At 32.9% G+C, this 18,719-nt stretch overlaps 3 protein-coding genes across 6 annotated transcripts in view; all 3 read right to left on the bottom strand.

The window, feature by feature from the left end:
- Positions 1-7,292, bottom strand: part of LOC124957757 (E3 ubiquitin-protein ligase PDZRN3-like) — a 161,067-nt gene extending 153,775 nt beyond the window's left edge. The window contains exons 1-2 of one of the 3 annotated variants that reach the window (XM_047515042.1): positions 6,948-7,292; positions 6,775-6,854 (exon numbers count right to left, since the gene is read on the bottom strand). In XM_047515042.1, coding sequence (XP_047370998.1) covers positions 6,775-6,795 — 21 coding nt within the window. In that variant the 5' untranslated portion in view covers positions 6,796-6,854; positions 6,948-7,292. Of the gene's footprint in view, positions 1-6,774 lie in introns of all 3 variants that reach the window. The other 2 variants (XM_047515043.1, XM_047515041.1) reach the window with 2 other exon arrangements.
- A 3,892-nt stretch (positions 7,293-11,184) lies between these two features.
- On the bottom strand, positions 11,185-12,900 carry LOC124946428 (BLOC-1-related complex subunit 6). Of its 2 annotated transcripts, none has more exons than XM_047487120.1 (4): positions 12,661-12,900; positions 11,915-12,439; positions 11,681-11,841; positions 11,185-11,316 (listed from the first exon to the last, which is right to left on the bottom strand). In XM_047487120.1, exons 1-4 carry the CDS (start codon positions 12,745-12,747, stop codon positions 11,265-11,267), a joined length of 825 nt encoding a protein of 274 aa, XP_047343076.1. In that variant the 5' UTR covers positions 12,748-12,900; the 3' UTR covers positions 11,185-11,264. The 2 variants fall into 2 exon arrangements, with proteins under 2 accessions (XP_047343076.1, XP_047343077.1); XM_047487121.1 differs by having other exon boundaries at positions 12,656-12,811.
- A 132-nt stretch (positions 12,901-13,032) lies between these two features.
- Positions 13,033-18,283, bottom strand: LOC124946427 (importin-9). The gene is made up of 14 exons (XM_047487119.1): positions 18,204-18,283; positions 17,617-17,715; positions 17,069-17,441; positions 16,715-16,948; positions 16,266-16,635; positions 15,943-16,193; positions 15,624-15,885; positions 15,212-15,531; positions 14,846-15,065; positions 14,499-14,770; positions 14,008-14,416; positions 13,654-13,802; positions 13,464-13,539; positions 13,033-13,313 (listed from the first exon to the last, which is right to left on the bottom strand). The coding sequence occupies exons 3-14, from the start codon at positions 17,408-17,410 to the stop codon at positions 13,105-13,107; spliced, it is 3,114 nt and encodes a 1,037-aa protein (XP_047343075.1). The 5' UTR covers positions 17,411-17,441; positions 17,617-17,715; positions 18,204-18,283; the 3' UTR covers positions 13,033-13,104.
- Between the last annotated feature and the right edge of the window lie 436 nt (positions 18,284-18,719).

Raw genomic sequence — 18,719 nt, 5'->3', positions numbered from 1 at the left:
TAGCACTACGTGTTCTACCTTACTCTGCGTCTCGAGTATGCTTCAAAAAGCGCTCCAACGTTTTAGCGACAGCAGTAGAGGAGAAACGTCCGCGCTAAGTGCGAAAATTATGCTCCCTATGAAATTACGCGCGTACGCGCTACACCACAAACGTACATATATACTCTCTAACCGGCCAATCATTTTCTTATAACTCTTTTCTTTTCTTCCTTTCCTTATCCCTATTCCTCCCCCTTTCTCCTACCCCGAATCCTAAACCTCGAATCTTTGCTCTAAACTATATTTCGACGTTATATGTACGTTTATGAGAAGTAACACCTTTTCATTTCGTCCTACGGAAAACTGACAGTTAGTTTAAACTTTGAAACCACGTAATGCAATACGTTTCGATTTTCTTCTCGAAAAGTTTAACGTGTTTTCGTGTCACAACGACGAAGAATAATGGCGTTATGTTTTTTCGTTACGAAACCTAACGCATGTTTCAGTAATCCATCGTGAAATTTAACACTTTTAGCTTCTAACTGTAAAAGTGATTACATTAAATAGATTGTCAACCGTTCTATTGCAATAATAAAAATATAAATGTTTCTTTTTTAAATGAAACAAAAAACAAACTCTAATAAAATAAATGGAACTTAATCAAATATAAACAAGATAAACCAATTTATTTAATTGACAATATTATTATAAAATTGAATTAAATTCTCTCGGGATAAGACCTTTAAGCATCATTACTGATAAATCCTCTTATATATATATATATATATATATATATATATATATTTTTTTTTTATTTTTTTTTAGTTGAATTCTAATGTTGTAGACATTTTACAGTTTATATTCCATAATAGTATCTTGTTTCAAAACGTACCGTTTCAAAATTTTCATTTCCATATTGTTTTTATAGAAGTTACATTTAATGTTTATTTAATTCACATTGCAAACTTATCTCTCGAGTTAAAGCGACTCCAAAAGAAAAAAAAAAAGAAAAAGAAACACAAGTAAAATTTTTTCGATATATCTTTGAAATTACATATATATGACAGTAACTTTTTTTTAATTAAGTATGAATTATGAATGTACTAAAAATTGAAAGTTGATACTTTTCGTAATGCATATCAATCAATTCGACGTTACAACTTGATAATAATAGAACAATAAAAACATTTTCACGCGCGTTATTCGTATAAATGTAAACAAAATCAATCTATCGCATTCAGTATAACCAAGCAAATAAAATTACGTTAAATCATATAATGAAACCGCTTTATACGATATAACGATAATATAATAATAATGTTAAATTAATTGCCATTCGCATCTATATATAAATGTTTATATAAATAAAATAATATAATATATATATATATATATATATATTTCTATTTAAATCCTTTTAAATTCTTTATTAAATGATTTCTTACGCTGAAAAAATTCCTAAATAAATATAAAACATACAACAAATGTACGTGCAAATGTCGTTTTTAATCTAGAAAAACTTTTAGCTTCTGAAAAAATAAATAAATATTTCTGATACGATATATATATATATGCACACACACATATATATATAATATCTTTACAGCCGCTCCCAGCGATCACGATCGATCGAATTCCCACTACTAATTGGGCGACGACACTCCTCGTCCACTTCACGTCCAAAAGAAATGAAAACGCACTCGAGCGCACGACGATGTAATATCGCGCATGAGGGCAAGCGTTTATTGCCAAGCACTTACTCTAAACGCTTTATCCTCGACCAATGGTGTCTTTCTCTTCAGCTCCATGGGACGTCTTTTATTTTCTTTTTTCTAGTTCTTTTCTTCTTTTTTTTATTTTTCTCCTACTCCTCATTACTTCTCGAACTCCTTAGTTACTCTCTCTCTTTCTCGAATCAACGAGCTATTTTAGTTAGAAAACGAAAAGTTTATTTGATTTTGACGCTAACAAAGTATTCGATTAATCGCTTAATCTTATCGTTGTTAACATCTCGATTGACCTTCGAAGTTGAATTTTTAGTTTTGAATTTTTTTCTTCTTCACGGAAGAACAAAAACAGAGGGGGTAGAAAGAGAGAGAATGAAGAGGGTAGAAAGAGAGAGAGAGAGAGAGAGAGAGAGAGAGACAGATTCGATTATCTTCCCTCTGTATAGAAGAATGAATATTTACCAGGTCCACGATGTTTAACACCATGAATATATATGAAGTCGAAGTGGGACGAAATAAAGGAAGAAAGGATAGAAGATAGGAAGGAAGGAAGGAAGCAAGGAAGGAAGGAAGAGAGGAGAGAAGGAAGGAAGGAAGGATAATCTTTAATTTAATTTCAATGTTAAGACCAAAGGAAAAAAGAAAAGAAGAAAAAAAAAAAAGAAAATACAAATATAGTCCTTTTAAAAGATCAGATTTTTCTTTCTTTCTCAAAGAAGAATCTTTCAATTGAGAAAACAGTAACGCTCACGCATTCTTATGATTCTCAAGATAGGCAGCAAGCCACGATGGATGATACCAATGGTTCCACTTTAAGAAGTGGTTACCGTAAAAATCGAAGGACTGATCCCTTCTAGTGACATATTGAAAAGAAATATAACGGAGGTAGAAGAAGATGGTGGTAGGCATACACAATGAACAACGTCCAACGTTGTGGACTGGGAGGACAATCGGGGCACAGTCTTAGAGGTATAATCGGGCTTTGTCCAAAGTTCAACGAGAGAGACACGATATATCTATGTATATACATGCAAGGATGGATTAAAAAGTCTTCCTCGAGTACTTGCTCGCTTACGCAAAACGACGATGCGCAAACACTCAAGAAATATACGTAGTACACCATCAAAGCTGCATGATAAATGTAGCCACGGTAAAAGACGGAGATAAATGCGGTAGTTTAGGCGAGCCTTTCTCGATACCACTCTTGCTGCTTCTTCTACACCATCGACGGACGACGACCGAACCCATACAAATGAGAATATATATACTATATACTATACACTATATACTTTTATATTTGTGTGTGTGTGTGTATATATACATACACACATAGAGATAGATAGAAATCCGAAGCAGAAAGCAGGTTTCTATTTATCTACACATGTACACGATACACACCGATCAAATGTCTTTAAACAATTCCATAATAACAAACGTTGCCGGAACTAGGATGACATTGTAGCAAATGAAAAGCCTTTCCATCAGATCGATAATGATCGTGCGGTTAGATGCGCTCTTCTCCTGGTTATAACGAAGCGTTTAACACTCACCTACAGTACAACATGTAGGAGGACAAGCGTGATAATAATAACATCGACGTCGATCGATATCCTTTCATTTACATATTACGTATATATCCAAGTCGATTCTGTCCTATACATTTAACAAAAACGTACGATAAATGTGTGTTCTCTCCAATAATAATAATAATATTATTATTATTATTATTAATAATAATAATAATATAAAAAAAAAAAGATACTTTTCGGTAATACGTTCTATATAGAATATTACGTAAAATATTTTAAAGAAATATAGTTGATAATATACACGTATAACTAATTGTAAGATCATTTAACTATCGTGATAATCCAAAAACATTAAATGAACATTCGTAATACATTCCCCTGCATAAATTGGTTAATACTGACTGTTTCCCCTCTCTCTTCCCCGCCCCCACCTAACGGTAGGTAAGCCGATTACGATCGACTAATTTCTGGTAATTAATAATAACGATATAAATACAATACATTCGTGAAGATATAACGACGTCGATGGATGCATACAAATATCCTACTGTTTGTATATGGAATATTATATTGAGAAAGATAGAAAAAAAAATAGAAAGAGAAAAAGAATTATGGAAAGAGAGTAAGCCACATAAGTACATATATATATATATATATATATATATATATATATATATATATATATACATAAGCATATATAAATGGTTTTGTAAAAATAGCAGGTTCTCTCTCTGATATCTCGTAGTTTGGATGGCTTCTCGTCGTAGTCGTAGCCGTAATCGTAGTCGTCCATGGTAATCTACCGCGTACTATGAAACTTCGTTTATCGTTCTTTATCGTACACCTGGGTTTCTAAGAACGATATGCGTGGGTCGAGACAAAACGATACCGCCGCCGTCAAGCAACCATCAAGTCGACGTCATCGACGTCGTCCTTTGAACGAATTTAAAAATCCGAGATTTTTACCTCTTTCCTCTTTTCCATTTTTAAAGCAATCGTATACCTTCCTTTCTGAACGATAGAGATGATTTATCGAGAACTCAACGAGGTGTACTGTTAAAATGACGATTCAACGACGATAAACTTTTCGCGGACTCACTTTTCCGCGATAACGAGAGAAAGAGAGAGAAAATCGAAACGACGACGACGACGACGACGACGACGACAGTAGTCCGTTGTGAGAAATTATTAGAGAAATAATTTCCTTTCGTTCTCACTTCGTCTACTTCGAGGAAGGTAAACGAGGAAAATTCTGATAACGTTTGTAATTCTCCTCGTACTTTCTAAATCGTCTTTTTGGATGCCTCGTCGAAGAAAGTCGAATTTAATCTACGAAATCATCCCAGTTTGTCACCTCCTCCATCCCTTCCTCCTCCTCTTCATTCTCCATCGTCACCTTTCGACGTTAATGCGTTTTCTAATAATCAAGCTCAGAATCGGAATACAAGTAAATTCTCGCAGCCCTAACAACGCGAATTCTATTGACTGAGAGGAGAGAGAGAGAGAGAGAGAGAGAGAGAGAGAGAGAGAGAGAGAGAGAGAGAGAGAGAGAGAGAGAGAGAGAGAGAGAGTTTCTTTCCCCTTCAACAGTGACTTTTTACCTTATCTCCATGTAAATGAGAAATTTCTTTCTAGCTAACACTTCGAAGAAACTTTACCTATCGTCTCTTACAATGATTTTCTTACGATCTTAGAAACAACTCTAGGCAATTTGATTTCTTTTTATTTTTTTTTGTTCTTTTTTGTTTTTTCCTTTTTCTTTCTCTCTTTCTTTAAAAACTATGTATCTACGAGAAACACGATCACTGTCCACACAATGGTATATTTGTCAAGTTAAAGAAGAAATGATAGACCCATTTTATTTTCTATCGATCATTTCGTCTCTTTCACTCATTCTCTCTCTCTCTCTCTCTCTCTTTCTTTCTTTTCTTTTCTTTTCTCTTTCCTGACAAGCTCCTATGGAAGCACTCACGAAACTTCCGATAAGGGAAGAAAAGATATTCGCGAATTCGAGAACTTTATCGTCCCTCCCTTTGAGTCCAAGCGTTAAGAGCAATGGCGTCTTTAAGGCAAATGTGAAGAGCGACCTCTGATAAGCGGCTATTGTACGATAAAGTTGCTACCAGGTCTCCCATAACCATAAACATCTTGCGATTTCCTTTTTTCTTTTTTTTATTTTTTTTTTTTTCCTATCCCCCGTTTCCTCGACGGTAGTCAAAAAGATAGGATGATTCAGATTTAAAAAAAGATAAAATAATATCAAGTTTCTATCTACATTCCAACTTTGGAAACATACATGCATACATACATATCTTTTGAATTCAAATCACGTATGAGTACTATCTAAGATTTCTTGACAAAAAAAAAGAAAAAGAAAAAGAAAAAAAAAGAGAAAAAAAAATGAAAGAAAGAAAGAAAGAAAGAAAGAAGGAAAAAAGGCAAAGACGAGATCGGACGAGACGATAAGTTAATTTCGAAGGGTAGCAAACTCTGTTGGATGTAAAAACGAATATAATTTGTTCTCCTACGAGATGTATAGCGAAATAAAACTTGATGGAAAAAAAAAAAAAGAAAAAGAAAAAGAAAATATCTTAGTCGTTCCTAACGCTTACCGTACTTCTTCCATTTATAGGTTAAACTCTGGAAAGAACGACGTCTTATTGTTAAAGACTCAACGACACTCGAGAAATTTCTTATCTTACTTCGATTAAACGAAGGAACTTCTACCTTTCCTTCGATTAAATAAACTTAAAATTATATTACTCACTTCCTTCGCATTTTCATATAATTCAATGATGTATTTTCAAAATACTTTCTACAATGATCTTTCGTGAACGCGTAACATACGCAGGACTCGATAAAAATACCGCGCAGTTTGAAAAAATCCTAACGAACTCTTCGTTTGAAAAAATCATAACGAACATTATATTACTCTCTCTTTCTCTCTCTCTCTCTCTCTCTCTCTCTCTCTCTCTCTCTCTCTCTTTCTTTTTTATTTCTTTCTCCGTCCAGTAAAAGAAGAAAAAACTCGTTGAAAGTACGAAAGAAAAAGAAAAAAAAAACGAACTCTCTAACTCTCTTTATCCTTCTCTGTCGAATTCTTCGCAAAAACCGTTAAAGGTACGAAAGAAAGAAAAAAAGAAAAAGGAAGAGAGAAGCACGACAAGCGTGCCATAGCATCGGTGATAACGACACGACACGACGATGGAAAGAAAAAAGAGAAAGAAAAAAGAGAAAGAAAAAAGAGAAAGAAAAAGAGAGAGAGAGAGAAAGGAGAGGGAAAAAAAAGGGAAAGAGAGACATGCCGAAAAACTCTGTAAAAGTTTGCAAAGTTCGCACGTTGAAAAGGTAAATTCCACGAACGCCATGGCAAAGTAGAAAGAGAGAGATCATATTTCACTCAAGAGTTTCAGGAAGAGGAAATAACAAGAGAATCTAACGTTACACAAACAACACATAATATATATATATATATGTATATGTATATATAAAAGAAAATAAATTCGATGAAATTGATCATATTATTTATAATGAATTACCTTAAGTATAACGAAGTCCATGTCGAAGAGGAAGAAGCAGAAGACGAATCGAAAGGTTATCCCGTGTCTTATGGATCCTCCTTGGTACAATGTAGGAGTAAAGGAAGGTTAAAGGTGATGACGAGTACCGATGAATTCAATGGTAGATATAGAAACAAAAGTGTGCAACGCACGTTTAGGACATTCCTCTTCTCGCTCGACGAATCTTTCGAGCGCTTACGATCGACACTCACGCGACACCGGAAATAGTAGTAACGCGTAGACAGTAGTCAAACATTATCGCTGGACCTATGTGAACCAATCAGGCTCCACCGAAAACTTTTATCAATGCACCCTCGCGATCGTAGATCTAACTCGAAAATAATGATTAATAAATAGAAAGTGAGAAAGATAAAGAGAAAAAAAGTTTTGTCGAATGTTCACGCGACGATGTTTTCACAAACGAAACAAAGCAACTAAGCCAACGCGCGTGACGGCTCGGCGTCGACTGAGACTCCAGCATGAGTGCTCTCGACAGTCGCGCGGTATCCCCACCACTGCGTATCGCCGCCACCATCGTTGTCGTCGTCGTCGTCGTTGGTAGGCGCGTTAAGAGGTGGGGGAGTTACGAGGACGAGAGCGCGAGACAGGCGTTCGACCGCGCGAATCGCCAAGAAAGAAAATGTCTCCTCTATCCTTCTTTATCTTTTACTATTTACTTTCTTTATCTAAATATGCGTATATATATATATTCTATGAATTATCATTTTATTCATACATCGTATTCTCTACCTTACTCTCCTCTTTCTTTCTATTAATAATTAATTGTTGGTTAGTTACTACTATTGCAAATTATTTTATATATTAATAATAACGATTTATTTTTTAAACAAGATTTTTTCCAAGGAGAAAAATATTTGTTTTTACTTCTTCCATTTATATATCATCATTCGTAAAGATGTAAATAATAAGTAACAATGATTGATTGTTTACATTCGAAGATAAAATAAAGTCGGACGATATATAAAAAGACCACACATAATTATTGTTTAATGGCATTAGGTTAACATGATAATACATTAAGAGGGTCGTCTTTAGCAAGAGGAAACAGACCTGATTGACGGAAAAGTAAAGGGAAACGTAGGAAACGGATAAAGAGAGTGTGAAAGGACACGAAGAACAGGAAAGGAATAAGAACAAAGAGGCCGCAGACCCTTCCTCTAGTTCGATGCCCGACTAGCAGTCTGCACAATGCACCCTATGCTATGCACTGCTCTTTCTCTTTCTCTTTCTCTGTTCCTTTTTCTTCTTCTCTTTCCTTTCGTTCCTTTCTTCGACCAGTCCAACCTCGCCGATCTGCTTGCTTCTCCTCTCTCTTTCTTTCTCTTATTCTCCCTCTTACTATCTCTATCTCTCTTTTCTCTGACCACAGACCGTACGTTGGTCGCAGCATTTGTGGTTTCGGTCGTTTCTGCATTATTCCCTATCGCTTTCTCCGAATTTCATCTCTTTCTCTTTACCACTTCTACTAATCTTCACACATCTACTTTAAAGTAGGAATCGAACAATTCCGTTTAAATACTTGTCTATTCCTTTTTAGAGATTATCGAGGACGAAGGAAAGATCGAAGCAAAAAAGAAAGAAAGAGAGAGAGAGAAAGAAAGAAAGAGAATACAGTCTGGACGCAGGTGTTTCCTCGATGGAAATACTCAAGGATGGAATGGTAGGAAAACGTGAAAAAAAAAACGAGAGGGGTGGGGAAAAGAAATCGCGGAAGGAAGGGCACTCGAGCGCATGAGAAAAGAGAAGGACTCTGGCATCTCTCGGGAGGAAGAAGAAGAAGAAGAAGAAAAAGAAAGAGAAGAAGAAGAAGGGTGCATGAGTTCGCTTCCTTTCGTCGCATTAATAAGTGTAAACCTTCGTAAAACTCCCACTCACACACCCACACACTCTCTCTCTCTCTCTCTCTCTCTCTCTCTCTCTCTCTCTGAAGTTTAAGGAACCTTCAAGAACCAACCAATTAAATCGCGCTTCGCAAATTAACTTTGGTAATTATGAGTGGGCTTCGAGGACGGCGCGATGAGGAAGGGTTGGAGCGGCTGGATTACAAGCGAGACGGCGGCAGGAAAACTTCACAACTTTTCAGTCGCTTTTTATGCAACTTTTCTTGTTAAGACTGGGATTATGAAATTTTGGCCCCGAACGGTTCTCCTTTACCACTTACGATCCTTCTAATACGTACGTATTTCGTATATCAGACGAGCCATTTTTACGACAGATGCCTGATTATCGGACGATTCTCGTAAGAAAGAAAGAAAAGGAAAAGGAAAGAAAGAAAGAAAGAAAGAAAAAGAAAGAGTGAGAATAGTATGAATCATAGAAAAATTGTTCAGTTGGAAACACAAGATAGGAGTTAACTGTAATAAAGCCGATATCAAAGTTGGTCCTCCTTTATCCGGAAATTAAAGCGCAAAAATCGATCTCACAACTTTTCGTCATTCGACTATGAATGAAAAAAAAATCGATATTTCTCTATCTTCATCTTTCTCTCTTGTCTATTACATTGAAAAACATTCGAGGATCGATCGAGAAAGCCGTTAAAGAGAATTTATCCTGGAGTTTCTTCGAATAAGGATAAATCATTTAAAAAAAAAATAAATAAAAAAGAAGAAAGAAAAACTACAGAAGAATTCTTTTTTCTTTGTCTTTCTCATTGAGGCGCAACGAAGAGACAAGGACGGACGCACGCGCGCACTTCGAAAAGGGATTGTAACTCATTAGTTAAGGATAATGAGACGGAAGAAAAAAGAGACAGACAGAAAGTAACATAAAGGGACAATGACCACGTACGCAAAGGTACGCGTTTACATGCATACATTTGGTTCGGATACACGATCTACGATGATGGTGAAAAACACGTGTGAGAAAGGAAAAAAGAGTAGAAGATAAAAGGGACGAAGAAAGAAAAGAAACCAAAGATAACAGACGGTTTCTTGCCTTTTATCGTGAGCAGCTTTCGAAAAGGACGGGTAGTAAGATATAGGAGAGTGTTGAAGATAGAAAAAGAGAGAAAGAGAGAGAAAGAGAGAAAGAGAGAGAGAGAGAGAGAGAGAGAGAGAGAGAAAGGAAGATAAAGAAAAAGAAAACGAAAAAGGGTAGATATACTTCTGTCTCTTACCAAAAGAGGAAAGCTTTCGTGGTGACGAGGAGACTTTTAATTAGCGGCCTGTGATCTGTCAAGCATTTGTAGTTTACCTTTTCTGCATCTCCGACATCACCGCAATCTTGTGATTCGTATGTTCGCACAAGCTAACCGATGCGCGAGGCAAACACTGGAATTTGACGATATTTGTGCGACGACGCAGTCACGTGTTCCTGTTCGTTTCATTTTCTTTCACCATAGCTTCTCCTCGTGGCATTGCCAAACGTATTTCTGTCTTTAGTTCTTTCTGACTCTATCTCTCTCTCTCTCTCTCTCTCTCTCTCTTCGTTTCTCATCGAGCTTACATCCCTCAAGAGAATGCACTCCCAAGCTCCAAGTAATTTGCTAACGATAAGAAACTGCGAAGAGTCTAACGGGAAATGATCAAAGACGACGAAATGAATAACTTTGCGATCAAGCTTCGAAAGAAGGAAGACATCATCGTTCTCAAGAATATATATGAATATATATATATAAAACTTTCGTTTATTTTTTTTTTTTTTTATTCTACTTCTTTCTTTCCTCGCGAACTTTCTTATCGTCGAGAAGAAATTAGTTTCCAAAAGTGCGTTGACTTGACGATATCTCTTTGAAATGCACGTCAACACGCAATCGCATACGTAATCGCGTCGGTTTGAAGTTCGCGGTAACGCTCGGCAAAGGGCAGCCGTGAGACGATCAGGTTTCGTAAAAGCGGGTCGAGGTAAAACAGGGCAGCTATCTGCCGCACCATCTTTTATTTATCGTCGGTCATTATGCCGTCTCGTGCGCACGAGTCAGCCCTTTTTTCTCCCTCCTTCCTACTTCCCTTTTTGATCATAGCCAAAGAACGGTCAACAAGAACGTTGATGAAGATCGAGAAAAAGTTCTTTAACACGTTGTGAATCACGTGAAAATAGCCCGCCATCCAACGTGTTAAACGTACCTTTCGTGTACATCTGGTCATCGTTTATTCGTATAACAAAACAATCGCATGATATAACAATTTGTACAATGTAACAAGGATTAATCTATAAATAAAACATATACATATCCTGACGAATTTATGATGATATAACGACATTAATCTTATTGTTACTTTAAAATAATTGATCTATCTTGTGACGAATCTAATATTACAGTTGTATAATTAATAACAATAAATGATCGATAAATAGAAAATGATCACTTTAACTGTTTCAATGAATCTAACAAGATAAATGTTGTCAACGATATGGATTTTCTATGAGTTCACAAAAGCGTTTGGGGAAAAAAAAAAAAAAAAAAAAAAAAAAAACAAGAAGTTGATGTCATAAGGTGGCTTCTACCTTTATAAATTCATTGCACTCTCAAACAGTTCCAGCATCCTCTTCATCTCCTTACTGAAACGCAAGCGAAACGGGTTCGGTATAGTGAGCCGGCGAATACGAGACTGTGCATACAGAGCGAAATGACTGTTTGACCTGTTTTAATATTTATGGAAATCGTTGCAACGAAATTAACCGAAACAGCTTTTATTTTTCATTTACAGTATCATCTGTTCTTTCTTCGTTTAATCTTTCATCTCCATTAAGTCTCTTTCAAAATGACTTGTAATCAAACAAATGGATAGAAACGAATATACAATCGAATCGGCATATACTTCAATTTCGTACGATATGATATAATTTAAATTGTCGATTTAAAAATGAAAATTTTTCATTTATAAATATAATGTCTTTTTATTAATAATGCATCAATACTTACATTTGCTCTGCCAACTTATAAATCGGTGCCATATATTTTGATAATTCTTCACACTTTGCCATTAACTGATACATAGACTTTATATTGTGATCTACGGCATCGCAAGTCTTACATACTGCATCCCTATAAGTTTCCAAACAACCTACTGTAAGCGCGGACGCCTGCAAAAATTATAATTTTATATTATCATAGATTATTCAATTTATTGTTAAAGTAAATTAAAACATTACATACACTATGTAAAATAGCAGCAAGATTTTCTGTAAGAGCATCAACAGATGTAGCTATCTTTCTTGCTTCCATTTCTAATTCATTTAATACATTATGATCAAGTAAAGGTAACTGTGGGGTTAATGCTTGTCTATATAAACAAGGAGTAGAACTTCGTGATCCTGGGAAAGAAGGAGTTTCTCCCTTTTTTGTAACTGGACTGGACAATTTAATCTTATTTTCCAAGTCTTCCGTTACAAACAAAACCATATCTCCATCCTGCATTACCGTTCCTTCTAATTGTAAATAGCCCATAGCTTTATGATAACTTGGTGGATCTAAATCCTCTTCTTCGTTTGGGCTAGAATCTCTACTTCTTAAATCTAATTGATCTGGTCTATTTCCAATACCATTCATCTTTTCCAGACATTCTCCCAAATATTTTCCATCTATATCAGGAGATTCAATAAGCGACCTCAACTCAGAAACTGGTGGAGAAGATTGGGAATCAAATGATATTTCCGAATAAGAAGCTGTCATCTCATGCATCTGAAATAATGGCATTAATGAAAATTACTTGCTGAAATTACTTTACTTAATAGGTTGAGTCAAATATGATATTTGTTAATTTTGACTTGTTGAACGTTGATTTTTTTACACGAGCGTTACGTGATATAGAAGGAAATTAAAGAATTAAAATCTAAGACACGAATAAAATTATCATATTCAAAAGTTGACATTTGACACAACCGAAAATATTCTAACCTTACTCTGTCTTCGTCATAGTCAACAGGATTTTTTTCAATTCGAGTAGTTCCCGTTGGCTTTGATAAATTTTCACCATCTTCCATCTCCATTTTAATAATATAAAATAATTAAAAATATTGTTCAAATGAAATACAATCAAATCTTAGTCAAATGTATCGATTTTACTCATATCTTTGATCTGTTGTGTATCATGCATACAATGAAGCGTCAACGCGATATTTGCGCAGTAACGTCTTGCGCATCTTCCAATTTCGCGCGGGAATATACGAATATTGCTCATAAATTATCATAATACGTACGTATTATTATTTTCTATGAAACGTAAAAATGTACGTTGAAAGATATTAATTGTTAGAGAAAGTAAATAACTGAGAAAAACAAAAGTTGTTTTAATAATCCTTTATCAAATAGAAAAATTGTATCATTATTATTATATCAACAATCTGTTACATATATGTTGAATTAATATTTAAAGTGTTCAATACTTTGCGCTCTGGGTTATTAAGATGTTGAATGTATACAGGAAAACAATGATGGGTTGAAAAATTGGAAAGAAAATCTCGCAAATATTGGCCAAGATTTAAATGATAAATGGAATCTTGCAGAAGATCCAGATCTTCTTCCTCTTCATTATCATCTTCTTCTCCTTCTATATCTACATATAAAAAAAGGAAAATTATTAATATATATATAAATAGATCTCTTCAATTACATACATAAGTAAAGTGTGTGTTGAATCTGTACGAAAACAGAAGAAAACACATTATATAAAATGAATCAAAAAAATTCAAAATTCATATCTTACGTAATAAAGTAGATTCATTTCCTGGATCTATTAAAGTTTCATTTCCTTCAGTATCGTCATCATCGTCATCAGATACCTGGCAATTCAATGTTTCATATTAATATTACATTTTAAATTATATTTTTGATAACATTTGAATAAATTTAAGTAGTCGTAATATCTATTATATAATTATAATAGATATGCATACCTCACTTTCTTGAGTAGCATTAATTACTTCGATATCATTTGATAACTCATTAATTATTAATTTAAAGATCTTAATAAGAACAGGCACAGTAGTCCATTGAAAAGGTTGTGCTTCTGCTTTACTTCTGGTCCTTACACCAGCTTCATTTCCTATGTAGAAAGTGTATATATAAATGTGTATACACACACACACAAACACACACACACACAAACACACACACACAAACACACACACGAGAACATTCATTTTTTATTTATTTCAATAAAAGTCAAATAAAAACAATATGATCACAATAAATGAAATATTTTACTTTGTAATTAACTCAAAGACAATAATACGTAATAAATTCCTTACCAGAAAATATTTGGTCCCCTTTTACAGTGATTTCATTCAATCTGGAGTCATCGTGTGTTACACCATGTTCCAATATTTTACATAACGCTACAGTAGCTACTTTACGTTCATATCTACCAAAAAAAAGATGTTGTCTGCTAACCCATTCAGACAACACAAAGGCAAGAGCACTTTGCCCAGTAGGGCCAGGTACCGTTGACAAGAAATTTAAAACAGCATCAAACTCTGTATTTATAAGATGAGCATATATCATAATCAAACTTTGCATGACTGTTAATGTTTCGGCCCTTTGCATTTTACTAAGAACAGCTTTTAATAACAAATCAAGATTTTCTCCTAATGTACTTCCAACGTTTCGTATCAAAGTTGTTACTAAACGGCCAACGAAGATTGCTGTGAATTCGCTAGACTATAAATATATAAAAAGTTAATACTTTGATAGTTATGTTCATTGTGAATTAAAACGTACAATATTTATATTACAATATTACCTGAGGATTTAATAACTGTGCAATTATTTGCAAAATATATTGTAATCCAGTTTGGCCATCGCTGTCTCTATGAGTAGTAACATGGCGTGCAGCTACAGATAAATACGTACGTATCACTTCGCCTCCACTTTGTAGTGTCCCATTATCTTCGGAGTTAAGAATGCAATGACAAGCAGCAGGAAAGGCAGTTTCGATCAAAGCATTACTTAATGGTCTTGGTGAATATTGAACGAGAACTTGTAAGATATCCAAAGCTACTCCGCGAGCTCCCTCTAATAAAAATAAACATAAATATATTTCTAAAATAAATACATACTCTGTATTTACATTGTAAGAAATTTTCATACCATCCTTTGATTTATCCATAGGCGTAATGGCCATCATACTCACTAAAGTTGGTATTAAACGAGTTTGCAGAGGTTCAATGCAATTAGAATTTTGAGTTAATTCTTTAAATATATTCTGACACAAATCTAATATTACTGGATCACTATGAAACTTTAAAAAAACTGCAATTGTTAATGGGCATATTTTATTTTCTACAGAAGCAGTAAATGCTTTATCCAGCTGTAAAATTTTAAACAAATTTTAAAATGTATTGTAATTTAGAATAAAAAAAGATATATATATATATATATATATATATATATATATATATATATATATATATATATACATTGTGAGTATGATAAATATTTTGCTATTATAATTACCGATATTACTGTTTGAAATGTTTCCATGACTAATATTAGAACTTCTGTAGATGCTTGACTAGATAAATTAAACAATCCTTGAAATATATTAGGTAAGTGAGATCTAATAATATTATTGGTAGGATTATTAGCATCTGCACAGGATATCTCACAGAACCAATAGATAGCTTTAACAGCGCTTATACGAATACATGATGGTTGATTTTCTTGTAAACCATTAACTGTTGCTTCTAGAAATCTTGAGCTCATTTCAGGCGGCATTAATTGAGCATACCTTCCACCGACGCATAAACAACGACCAAGAAGTAACGGTGGTGCATCTACAAAAAATAAATATTATGTAAATAAAATAATATGAAATAATTAAATTACGTTTTTTAATATAAATGCGTTTAAACAATATTTTCATTACTTGAATCATTCAAATTATTTAACACAACAGTATCCATAAATCTAATAATATCAAATTGCAATAATCCTTCTTGTTGTTTTTCTATCACTACATCTCTTGTAATACTCAATGTTAATATGGAAGATTCATGTATTTTCCACCAATTTTCAATACTGCTATTATCATCTCCTCCAGCTTGTAGTCTATTTGTGGCTTCAATATGCCGCGTAATTGCTTCGCAAAGTGCATTTACTGCTCTTTCCTCGAAATGACTGATAACACCCTGAATACAATATTTATATGTAATTTGTTCTAATTGAATCATATCTTGTGTACTTACTGCTAAGAATTCCTGCGCTGATATCCTCACGTTATAAGCAAACAAACATTGATCATCTTCTTCTACAAATTGATTAGGATTAGTTGTCCATAACTCAATCTGTTCATCCGTTATTTGCATAAAAATAATTAAATAATAAATTATTTCTTGTAGTAAATTGTTGACAAGGTTTGAAAACTTTTTATGTTCAATAATAGAATGAACAAATTCAAATATAGCAATGATAAGGTTGTTAAAATTAATAATTTCACCTGAAAACCATAAAAGATTAGAAATTGCTAATATCTATGTTAAGTTCTTATTTCGTACAATTTTTAACATACCATCAGAATCTACTTCTTTATTATTTGTTTCTGTAGTCCCATTTACTGTTTCTTCTTGATAAATCTTTGCACTTTCAGTTAATGTTTCCCAAACTGGTGGTAACATTTGAGGTAAAAAGTTGGATACATATTTAGGTAACTTTGTAACAAGGCAGTTTATGGCTTTGATAATATCAGTTTTAAGTCCACTGTCACTTGTTGGACCATTAGCGACACGCAGGCACTGAACAAATTTTTCACAGAACATAGGAATAACTGGTTGCAAATATTGTTCTATAAATCCTTTATGATAAATTCCTGTAGCAGCTACGAGATTTGTAATGATCGTAAAAATTTCAACTGCACGGCCACGTGTTCTGATCGAATATTGCTATATAATATACCAAATTTAATACTTTTTTAAATCAATAAAATAAAACCAATATTGCAAAACATTTTAGTAAACTTACACTCTCACTCTGAAAGATTCTATACATCTCTTGTAATATAACAGGACCAACATTTGGTAATTGAGTATCGGTAAGATCACGAGTAAATTCTGTTAGAACTCTCATTGCCCCATGAACAGCATATTCGCTTTCTCCACTCAAACAATTAACTAATATATCAAATAATCCAGACCAATTTTCAGGCCAATCCCAATGTGCTATACCAGATATTGCATAGGCTACTGCTGTACGTACCTAAGTTAATAGATAGATATGTTATATAAATAAAAAATTATATATATATATATATATATATATATATATATATATATATATTAAAAAATTCTTTATAACAAAGGTATTAGAATCAAATACCTTACTAATAGATTCACATAATCCAAGTGGTAATAACTCTTTAATTCTTTCTTTAGTCACTTGTTTTAATTCAGGTGGCCTAAATTTTTCAGCTAGTGAAGTCCAATGTGTTTCTACATACTGCTTTAAAAGTATAGATGCTAATTGTCTAATTGGTAAATGACCATGAGGATCAATCACGAATTCGGTAAGATGAATACCAAATTCTTCTGTAACTTCAAGTGCTTGAATTCTTTGTTCGGCAGCTTGTCGAATATCCCGATGTGGAGACAAGATTCCTGTCAATGTTTCGTATAAAGCTTCCTTTAAGGAACCTTGTACGTCACTCATACTTGTACTCATTGTGAATTAGATGCTATCTATTGATTAATATCTATAACATATTAATATTTTCCAATGATATTTATTATACAAATAAACATTAGATTTTAAAAGTGTATTATATTATAATATATATAATATATTATATATATATATAATATATATATATATAATATAATACTTTTATACTTTTTAACATATATATATATGTATAAATACTCTATTACCCAGGAACATATTTTTTCTCTTATAAATTATTCTTATTGTTGTTTTATATTTATATAAGTATCTTCCAGTGTTGCATCATAACTTTTATATCATCATTACTGTAAAGTAAGAAAAGGCAAAAAATGTATATTACTGTAAAATTTTAATCAAATGTTTTAAATACTTGCTAATTGAGAGATTTAATAATAAATAGTATTCTTTGACACAAATATTTTACGATCTTTTTCAAAAACCCGGTTTACGTAGCAGGTTAGAAATTCCAATAAGAGATTATATATTACAACTATTATCTCAGTAAGTACATTAATATAGTTATCACGATATTACTTAACATAATCTTTGATATAAATAATTACATATAAGAAAAATAAGTTTAATCATTGTACAAATTGTAAATGTATTGATGTGAAAAGAAAAAAAAAATATTGGAACCGGTTGTAACATGTGTCTGTTTAATTTTTTAAATATGACGTCATATGAGGTGTAAAATTGATAACTAATTATTAATATTTTACTAAAAATATTAATGAACTCTTTCTTTTATATCAGCAATTGCAAAAATAATCAACAATTAAATATTTAAAACCTGCGGTTCCAGCTCCACTAAAATAACACTAGAGTATTGAAGTGACATTAATTTCACCCAACTTCAACCACAGACAATATACAGGATAGTATAGGATAGTAAATATACGTCCCGCAAGATTTCGTGTTCACAAAACTGTATTATCGATAGAGAGAACATTTATTTATAATATTTTATAAAAATAAAAGATACATATTATATACATATTAACAATATAAAATATATACGCATATGTATCACATTTATTTTTTAATTAACCAAACTTAATCACATTAAACATTATAAAAATATAAATACAAACTAAATACATTATACAATATTATAAAATAAAGAATATATAATGTAACATAAATAAAGTTCCAAAAAATAATATATCCTGTACAACATAAAAATTGTAAGCAAAATTCTCGAAACAAATAAAAAAATATACATAAAAATAACAATAAATATAATAAAAACAATAAAAATACAATTACAAATTGATACAAATAACATTTCAACTAAAGCAAATATTTT

The sequence above is a fragment of the Vespa velutina genome, chromosome 2 (genome assembly GCF_912470025.1).
Source record: "Vespa velutina chromosome 2, iVesVel2.1, whole genome shotgun sequence".
Taxonomy (NCBI): domain Eukaryota; kingdom Metazoa; phylum Arthropoda; class Insecta; order Hymenoptera; family Vespidae; genus Vespa; species Vespa velutina.
Note: the sequence above shows the minus strand (reverse complement) of the source record. Positions and strands in the feature narration are given on the sequence as shown.

What these genes read in the sequence shown, in the direction of transcription:
- LOC124946428 (XM_047487120.1), bottom strand. Translation starts at nt 12,747, where the DNA reads ATGGAGATGGAAGATGGTGAAAATTTATCAAAGCCAACGGGAACTACT. An exon ending in TTGACTATGACGAAGACAGA is followed by an intron (nt 12,440 to 12,660) that starts GTAAGGTTAGAA and finishes CCATTATTTCAG; the next exon opens with ATGCATGAGATGACAGCTTC. An exon ending in TTGCTGCTATTTTACATAGT is followed by an intron (nt 11,842 to 11,914) that starts GTATGTAATGTT and finishes TAATTTTTGCAG; the next exon opens with GCGTCCGCGCTTACAGTAGG.
- LOC124946427 (XM_047487119.1), bottom strand. Translation starts at nt 17,410, where the DNA reads ATGAGTACAAGTATGAGTGACGTACAAGGTTCCTTAAAGGAAGCTTTA. An exon ending in TATGTGAATCTATTAGTAAG is followed by an intron (nt 16,949 to 17,068) that starts GTATTTGATTCT and finishes CTATTAACTTAG; the next exon opens with GTACGTACAGCAGTAGCCTA. An exon ending in TAAAGAAGTAGATTCTGATG is followed by an intron (nt 16,194 to 16,265) that starts GTATGTTAAAAA and finishes TATGGTTTTCAG; the next exon opens with GTGAAATTATTAATTTTAAC.